Source organism: Crassostrea angulata, chromosome 4 (genome assembly GCF_025612915.1).
Source record: "Crassostrea angulata isolate pt1a10 chromosome 4, ASM2561291v2, whole genome shotgun sequence".
NCBI classification, from domain to species: domain Eukaryota; kingdom Metazoa; phylum Mollusca; class Bivalvia; order Ostreida; family Ostreidae; genus Magallana; species Magallana angulata.
In genome coordinates, this window is record NC_069114.1 from 38,620,929 (window position 1) to 38,630,650 (window position 9,722).

The 9,722-nt window shown below is 33.6% G+C and overlaps 2 protein-coding genes across 3 annotated transcripts; both read left to right on the forward strand.

Annotated features, from left to right (window-relative positions):
* The first annotated feature begins 371 nt into the window (after nucleotides 1-371).
* Nucleotides 372-2,020, forward strand: LOC128181690 (galectin-3-like). Of its 2 annotated transcripts, none has more exons than XM_052850177.1 (3): nucleotides 372-510; nucleotides 1,139-1,657; nucleotides 1,956-2,020. In XM_052850177.1, exon 2 carries the CDS (start codon nucleotides 1,141-1,143, stop codon nucleotides 1,630-1,632), a length of 492 nt encoding a protein of 163 aa, XP_052706137.1. In that variant the 5' UTR covers nucleotides 372-510; nucleotides 1,139-1,140; the 3' UTR covers nucleotides 1,633-1,657; nucleotides 1,956-2,020. The 2 variants fall into 2 exon arrangements, with proteins under 2 accessions (XP_052706137.1, XP_052706138.1); XM_052850178.1 differs by having other exon boundaries at nucleotides 1,961-2,020.
* A 4,224-nt stretch (nucleotides 2,021-6,244) lies between these two features.
* Nucleotides 6,245-9,700, forward strand: LOC128180788 (uncharacterized). Its single transcript, XM_052848935.1, has 7 exons — nucleotides 6,245-6,372; nucleotides 7,543-7,717; nucleotides 7,959-7,995; nucleotides 8,243-8,412; nucleotides 8,658-8,794; nucleotides 9,061-9,253; nucleotides 9,548-9,700. The coding sequence occupies exons 2-7, from the start codon at nucleotides 7,543-7,545 to the stop codon at nucleotides 9,622-9,624; spliced, it is 789 nt and encodes a 262-aa protein (XP_052704895.1). The 5' UTR covers nucleotides 6,245-6,372; the 3' UTR covers nucleotides 9,625-9,700.
* The last annotated feature ends 22 nt before the right edge of the window (nucleotides 9,701-9,722 follow it).

Consider the following 9,722-nt stretch of genomic DNA (forward strand, 5'->3'; position numbering starts at 1 on the left):
GAAGAAATAGTGGTTTTAAAATGTTGTTTTGAAGTACTCAAGTTGGAAATAATATGAATTTACGTAATAAAAAATCATTCTTTGAATACTATGAAGTGATAATTTCGATCAGGGCGTGGTCAAATCTATCATAAACTTTATTGGATTTGACCACGCCCCGACCGAAATTATCACCTCATAATATTCAAAGAATGATTCCTTATTACTTAAATAAAGCTCCGTCTCTTATTGAAAAAGTTGTTCGCAAAAGAAAACAAAAGTTAAATTTAAAATCTCCTGGTTTATACAACCTCAATTAATAATCATGAATAGTATAACAAGGGTTCCGGAAGCACAACTTGGTCATAGGAGCTGAATGGATTGTTATGAATGCAAAATTTGTCTTGATGAATCGTGCGTCATCCATCACAGCGCGCCGTTCCAGGGTGCACACACCGCCCTCGTATAAAACCTCATCGCTCTTTTAACGGTTGTTCTTTGGGCCGAGGGATTTGTTCACAAAGCTGTCAGGTAGGTAAAACGATTGAATTTTGATTTCTATCATTCAGCGATGTAAGAAATTATGAAGATTATTATGATTTTATTACTGATATTAATACTAATTCCTTTTTGTGAAAAAAAAATGATTTCCATTCGGAACACTATAGTTATTTCTTACTCTGTTGTATTTTAAAGCGATCAAGAACAACTAATGAGCGTTTTTTAAGACACATTGTTGTATATTATCATGTGAATTTTGTATATTCTGCCACCCAGTAAATTTAAAACTTGTAGGCAATTTTTATCATTCACACAATTTTTGCCCGAATTTGCTTGGTATACCCATTACTTAAATATCATTTTCACAACAAAAATTTTCACCCTTCATGTAATGAAAACTTACATTCAAAATGTCCTGAGTAAACGTTTTGCTTGTTGGCATTTGTAAACACCATCTGAAACCAGTGAAAATCCCCTTCAAATTCAATACAACCGTAATGTATGAAACGATCTTATATCATTGCCCTGCATGTTGCTACGAAATAAAAGTCAGTGATCAAAAGCATTTAGGTATGAAATCCATGCATCTAAAAGAAAAATACCAAAGACTGGTATTCTAGTGAGATCCCTTCTTTGTTTAACGTATATACTTCCACAGGTATGGCAAGCAGTTCTTTCCTCGCTCTGCTGTTCGCAGTTTTGGCGACGGCGAAGGGACAAAGATATCCAGACGGCTATCCAGATAGCTATCCTGGAGAAGTAGGCCCATATCAAGGGGATGGTCTAAATCCAGTTGATGGCCCATATCCAGGTGATGGCCCATATCTAGGTGATGGTCCAGTTGTCGGTGGAGCAGGTTTATATCCTGGAGACGGTCCATATCCTGATCCATATCCTGGAGACGGTCCATATCCTGATGGTGAGGGTGTGTATCCAGGTCCCGACATCTATCCAACAGATGGATACCCCACGGATTACGAGGGAGGTTACAACGTCAGATACGGAAATCCCTACAAAGATCCCCATGTGAGAGATCCTCGAAAATACAGACATGGATATCAATATGGCCTCTCTCCAGAGGATATTGCTTTCATTATCAGAGAGAAGGCTTTCCCAGCAAACATGCACATTGTGCCGAGAACATTATACTGAACAACAGGCTACGGTATGACACTAAGTGAGTATAATACTCTCTCTCTCTCTCTCTCTCCCCCTCTCTCTCTCTCTCTCTCTCTCTCTCTCTCAATATTTATTTAATGACATTTCAGCGTTGTTGGTATCATTTACTTTAATTAATATCTAGTAGAGTTTCAAATTTAATTTAAATTTCAAATTCATTTAATGACATTTCAGCGTTGTTGGTATCATTTACTTTAATCAATATCTAGTAGAGTTTCAAATTACAATTAATATTAAACATTTTCCATTAACATTTTCGGTTCTTCATCCATCTTTAATTTTTTTCTTTTTTCCAGAGTAGACGTCCAAAGAAAATTGTTTATTGGTGATTTTTTGTCAAATAAACTTATTTATATTGCCATGTAAGTTTGTCATTTTTAAAACTGAACTTTTAACCCGAGAATTAAACTTGGGTCTTTTAGGACTTAAAATTCAGTAGAAAATTTAATAAAGCTATTTTACCCTCTCATATTTGCCTTATTTGGCTAAAAATCTTCACTACCTTTTATTACTTTGACAATTTTGAAATTTAATTTTTTTTATAATAATCAAATCAATTTCATGTGTGTCATATTGAATATGGACGTAATAATTCTGCCAAGGTGTGTCTAATACAGATATTTGTCCATATTTTGAGAACTACGCCGTATTAGTAGGATGTCGGTAATTGTGTTAATTGATTACTAAGATCATTAGTAAAGTCACAAATAAATTATCTGTTATCCGGACCGCACAACCGCCGAAGTGCATCGCTACGTCTCGAAGAAATGGATCACGTGCGGAATGAACTGTTTTTTGTTAATTTGTCTCTTGTTGTTTTTTAAAATAGCAACAGAGAATTCTTAGGTCAGTGCTTTGATAAACAAAGTCACACTACTACATACAAACTGTGTCTTAAACAATTATTTTTATTGTTTAGGTGCGTTTTTTTGTATGTAAACAATTAAAGAGTTTTTGCCAGTGTTAAAATAGCTGTCCTTATATTTAATTATTTCAAACATTGCAAATTTTATAAGAAAAACAAGAAAAAACCCCTCCAAAACCGATAATTTTGAGGCATAAATTACATTTTTGAAAATTATACCCACCATCTTATAATTGCGTTGAAGACACGATTCAATAGACTTCAGTTTAAACAATATTTATTCATTATAAATTCAAATACATTAACATGGTGATAAATACAATTGTTAGTTTGAGAAACAAGCTATATTAATCCATTTCTTGCATACACTGCAGAAATGAGAGGTGTAATTGAGACCTAAATACAAGGAATAAAAATAGAAAATTTGTCAAAATTGGAAACACTTTTTAATGAGATTATGAAAAAGTCAACAAAATATCACATGAACAGAATATTATAATATATGATTGGTGTAACATCATAACAGAAATGTAATATTATATACAATCATGTGTTTATGTTACCAGGCTGCAGCTAGCAGCCACTAACCCCGTAGAAGCTTGCAGCCAATAAGGAAATCCATCAAAGTACTGAAAGTACTCGAACAGAAAAATTATATTTTACTTTATCATCGGCACATTTTAATTAATATCAAGAAAATTTATGCATGAACATTTTGAGCATTGACAACTTCGAAGGCAGTAAAGCTCGCCTTGATAAAATTATCAATGCGTTTGTGTCTAATGAATTCAATTGAGTATTGGTATTTGTCTATACGTATGCTTAAAAATTGATCCCCAAGTCTGTTTACTTTTCTCCAAAAATAACATGCAAACCAAAACATTAGAAATCCTAGAATGAATTTGGGATTATGTTGTATCAGCCATGTTTTGACGTGAACCTTCGAAAAAAATTACAAGAGAATATTTAGCTACCTGGTGTTTATGTTCATACATTTCCATACAGAAGGAAAGGTGCCTTATTTTTTTTTTTACACAAGTACTGTGTACATTTTCCGTTAACACATTGATTTTATTTTTGTGGAAAGGTTTAATTCAAAACATAACTAGCACATCATAACAATACCATCAGATTTTTGGCCGAATTACAAAAGTCATTGTCATAAGTATAAATGGTGGAAATAAGATACACAGACAATTGAAAAAAGGTGTTAATAAATATTAATCCATTACAATATATTTCAAAGTTTTGGGTAATACGTCAATATCTTTGTATTAATCGAGTATTTCTTATCACAAAAATATTTACAAGGAAAATAGCAACATCATACGTGATATTATGGTTGCTGAATTTTTTACTCTCATTGAGAAGTATAAACCTTTGTACGGAATGGAAAATGTTGATTTTCTACAATACTATTAAAATTAGATACTTAAAGTAATAAGTTAGGATCTGTAGAATTTGCGAGTGCGTTTTCTACTATTGTTATTTTTCGTACTGTAGCATATTTTGGACAACGTAGAAGATAATGATCAATGTTTTTTACTGACCCACACAAACAAAAAAAGGGATGGACAGATGTTTCTGTTTAACATGTGGAGTTTTAAAGTACTACATTCTAAACGTAGTGGAGAGTGGATAATTTGACATATTCAAGACCCTTTATGATAGTATACGGGAATAGTTATGTTGTTTTTGTTTAGATATTTTTAAAGTTTCTTTTGGAAGGATTGTTTTAAAAATCACACGAAGAATGCAAATTCATGAACCATTTATCAACACTGAAGGCAGCCCCATGGCAGTCGAGACAGTTATATTAAAGTACGTGTATTTGTACATCAAAACTTCCAATACCCTCTCTAGCCTTGCACATCTGAAAGAGGGCTGGTGGTCGTGGACGCATTTAGAATCTATGGTCTCCTTGAGATGATGAGTCCTGTATTAGGACATAGGAAGACATTCAAATTTCTGAATGGATAGGATTTTTTCATGTTAAATAATTATTCATACTTGAAAATCATTCCTTAAAGAATTTGATCATGACTCCTGGTGAATAATTACTAAACTGGGTACTCTTCAGTAGAAGGTGTTGTTAAAATAAGATCTTACTCTGCAGTTTAAGCAAATAAATATAATCACTATCAAAAAAATAAATATAAATTTCTTTTAAAAATTAGAAATTAGTTAACAATGAATACCGAAATTGCAACAAAACATACATGTAATATGATTCGAAAATCAATTCATACATGCATATGAAAAGGGTCAAGACAAAATTCGACACTGATACTATCGGCGATCGTCTTATCTTCAGAATAGGTTCTCTAAATCATAATTCCCTCTCTCAGTGCAGTCGTCCTTCTCTGTGAATCATGTGCACCTTATCTTGTCCGTGGTGTTGTTGTTGACCTTGTATACATGTAAGCATTATATCAAGGCCATTCACAGTAACTGGTAATTCCAAAAACGTCAAAAATATAAAATAATCACGATGGGAAAAAAAACCGCTGCTATTTCACCAAAAAAATCATCCCCCCTTTACAACGCAGACCAGCAAAATTTGAATGACATCATGAAGATTAAGCTTTAAAAGTAAGAAAAAAGGAATAATTATATTGAGATAAAATTAACGTTGAGATGACAGGTACATGATAATCTGGCGACAAGGATAGGACTTTATTTGATTTGATAGTTTACAGTGTTTTGTAAAATATAGACCATAGATCACCGGTAGGTTTCGATGTGACCAGTGCTGGAGTGTGGAGATTAACCTTTCAAGATGTCTAAAGTAATGTTGCATCATCATTTTAAAACAATTCTGATGAGTTCAATTCAGTCACTTTTATTAAATGTCAATGAAGTGCAAACGTTTGGATCATTTGGGCGGACTTATGAGGAAAACAAGTGTTAAAAAAGCGAAATATTTGTGATTGTTGAAAAAACATTAATTTTTAAGAAGTCTTATGGTGGCATATTTCTTCCTCTTGTCTGCAAATTATTTTTTTTATCAACTATGTCGACATACAAGATAAATATGTTGACATGATAGATAGTTATATATGTTAACATGCAACATAACTACATGTTTGTTGACATGCAAGAAAATTGCAATCAATTACTAATTATTTAAAAAAAAATACTTCAAAAAGCTCAAATAGCGCCCAAAGGAACATCAAACATGCTAGATGCTTTTTATTTATGTCGACATGCAAGTTATTTCAATGTGTATGTTAACATGCGAGATAGATATTGGATATAGATAGATATTGGCATGCAAGTTATTTGAAGCAAGTCAACATATTTATTTTGGATGTCGACTTATTATATACAAAAATAACATGAATACAAGGGGCAGAACTATGCTACTATAAAGTCTCTATGGTAAACAATACATTTTCCCATATCTTATTTTTCCTTGCAATTTCAATTCAAAATTATTCACATAATATCGCATTTACATATCTTGACCAAAGTAAATAAATAAAAATGAACACACAAAATTAACATCGAGCCAATTGAAATACTAAAACTTTGCTTTTGATGCCAATAATTCATTATTCAATACCATTCAATATCAAAGACAATTAATATAAACTCAAATACCCATTTCAATAAATGACATTAGGAAATAGAAATAATGATAAATTCAGAAATTAATACAGATCATTTCCCCTGATAAGTATTCTTGCATTCCAAAGAACTATTCTCGATAATCTGTAGGAATCACACAGTCTGTCGATGCACCGAGAAAGTATTTCTTATCAGACATTACATCACACCAATAAATTGTGAGATAGGAACAGCGGTCCCCCCGTCCCCTGGTCATTCTCCGACAGAAGTCAAACAAGGTAGGTTGTACGCAACAGTTGGTGCCACAAAGACAGTCTGAAAACTACGTGTTGTGCATGATTAAATACATTGTTTAATTGAGTATAAAAAAGTTCGAAAAGCAACATATAATACATCTTGAAATTTGACTTTGAAGTACGAAATCATTGGAAAATGACGTGATCGAGAATATAATAATCATGTTTTAAAATTAATAAAAATGTGTTTTGTATTCCAAAACAAAATTTTGGAAGTTACACCTTTAATGTAGAATCATACACTTAGTTGTTTTTGAAATGTACTGGTGCGTTTTTAGTTTTAACATTAGCCGAGTAAAAACAAGGTTACATTAGGACAGTATGGGCACTGACATTGATAATATTGTTTTGAACTAGCTTTCATATCATATAAGTATTGTCCTATCATAGTAATTAGTGCCACATTAGAAACTATCTTTCATTGCAGTTAAAAATGTCACAATTATTATATTTATTTGAACATGATGATTTTGTACTCTTGTAGCTTTTATTTAGAAGAGCGGATACAATAAATTTTTCTTTCTGAACACGCAAATGATTGGTTACAGAGTAAATAAAAAACTAATTTATATATCAAAATATATCAAAAGTACAAACTATATAACTTGCTTTTTAAATCAAATTCAAGCTCAATTTTAATCCACCAAACATCCAGTGCTACATGTGTTTTCATTTTACACATCCTCCCGATGTTTAGGTACCTGGGCGTGATGCGTTTATTGCTCATTTATATATTTAATTTCATGCATGACTTGGTTTACACCGAGATGTTGAAGTACCTGAGAGTGATCTGTATACGGTTTTTTGTTCATTTACATATTATCTTAAATCTTATGCACGACTTGGTTTACACGCAGATATTTTAGTATATACAGGTATACATGTACCGGTATATGGATACAATTCAACTTTACAATAGTGGGTGGAATGCCAGGCAAAAAGTTAATCACATGACAGAAAATAATAACGAATCAATATAGCTTATCATATGTAATATTTATGCAAACTATTTGCAATTTATAGAGGAGCGTGATCTGTTGGCGGTTTTTTTCTTCTCATTTACACGTTTTATTTTATACATAACATGATTTACACATGGATGTTTAAGTTCCTTGTTTATATTCATATTTTGCATGATTGTTTTACACGCAGATGTTCAAGTACCTGGGAGTGTTCTGCATGTGTTTCTTGCTCAGTGGCGTTCGGGGTAACTTCCTGGACGACCTGAAACACTTTGGGGACCAGGCCCTCCACTCGGCCCTGGATTCTCTGTCCACTGATGGCGTCAAAACCCTCGTGTCCAGCGCCGTCAGCGCTGCCGGAACAGGTGAGCAGATAATACCGACAACAATTATATGGAAAATAGTCTGTTGAAAATTTCTTTTCTTTACGATGAATAAACTTTGTGGTACTGTACTCCATTGTGCAAGTGAAAAACAAATATTCGTATCCGTAGTACCACGATGTTTCTAGATCATTTCCGCTTCTAAAATTTTTAAATAAATCTTGCAGATAATGCAATAATACAATGTTACTGACTTTAACTGCTCTTTTTTCTTTGATTTCAGCTCTCCTCTCCTCTCTGCTCGGAAAAAGAACGACCGCGTAAGTAATGACGTATTAAGGGATACTTTATGCATTAGGAAAAAAATCACATATCTTTGGTTTGTTTCAAACATCGTATCATTGCCTTATGGTCTTTTGGTAGCAAGAGCTTTATTCATTTTCCTTGATAAAATAAATAGTGCAGTTGCAATTTCTGGATGTACTCACAAAAATGACCTTGCGCACTCTGAAATCAATATAAGAACAATTTGCTACTCGCAGAAATATAACCCTGCATTTTTTACAGCGATGAGATGAACCAAGCCTTGGAGATCCTGAAACAGGATGCGGAAACAGTTCGTCAGATCCTTCATACTTACGGCGGTCGTCTGCAGACTGTGTACGACAAAATCAAGGACCTGAGCTTCCTGGATCAGAACGCCCCCGAGTTCCTGAACGAGATTACCAGACTCAAGGGTACCAAATCAAATCAAACCATTCTAAAATAACATTCATTGTTAACTAAACGACATTTTTTTATTTATTCCCTTGATACGGTTTTAAGTGTAGTTGTACTCTAGATATCTTTTGTTTTTGCCTTTATACTAGTATTTAATATAATCTTATGATATAATAGTATAGAGTTTTAGTATAGATTAGTAAAGCTATATAGGATATGACAAGCACTATTGTAACAAAAATCTGTGGTACTTTTTAAACAGGCCAGTACAATGCCGTTCTGGACGCCGTTGTAAGTAAGTTCATGCAGAAGATGAGCCAGCTTCAGCACTCCAGAAAGAGGGCTCTACTGGACGGGTTCGCCCAGGCTTTCCAAGGCACCGTTGAGCAGCTTAAACAGGTGAATTATTGTACAATTGCAAAGACATATCTAAAATGGGAAACACTCCGTGCGCTTGATGAATTGTTGCTTCTTTACAAAAAATCCTCGCCTTTGTTTTCCAAATTTTCTTCTAATGAGATATTATGTGTAAAAAAATACCAGTAAAAAAAATACCAATCAAATTTTGATGTTAGGAAGGATTTCTAATTTTTTTTATTTTTAATGATTACTGATTATCTCATCAAACAAAGTCAATGCTTTATAATTAACATTTCCTCGGACAGACATTCGGTGGAGTTGCTGACTTGTTACACGGAAGTGGAAGTGGTCTTCTGGGACAGCTCACCCAGCATCTGAGTGGAGCAACTGGATCTCTGGCCACTCAACTGTCAGGTCTGAAGGAAACCGCCTCTCAGCTGTTGGCTTCCGGTCAGGAGGCATTAGCTGGAGTGCATGAAACAGGGGCCGCCGCTGTCGGTGAGCTAAGTTGCAATTGCAATACTATTCTTTTAGCAATATTTTAGAATAATTAGCGCAAGCTTTTTTCAATCAAACACAAAACAGCACAAAGCAAAACAAATCGGAACGTTTCCTATGTGTAAACTCTCCCAAAAGTCATGGATTTTTTTTCGCCCAATGTTAAAAAACGTAAAAATCAAAAGGTCTGTTGAAAGTTGGATCATCTGTAGAAAATAGTAAATTTTCAATCATAACAAATATGTTGTGTGACAATACGAGTCTTCATGTATTTGTACTTATGTACACCTACAGATCAACTCCACACTGGACTGACCGGAGCCGGATCTCAACTCATTGATCAACTGCTGCATCCCGCAGGAACCAAGTGAACATCTACATCACAATTATAATGTATCACGTTATAAATTCGATTAAAAATCCAAAATAAACATTTACCATAAATCACCACAGAATGATTTTGAGAAAT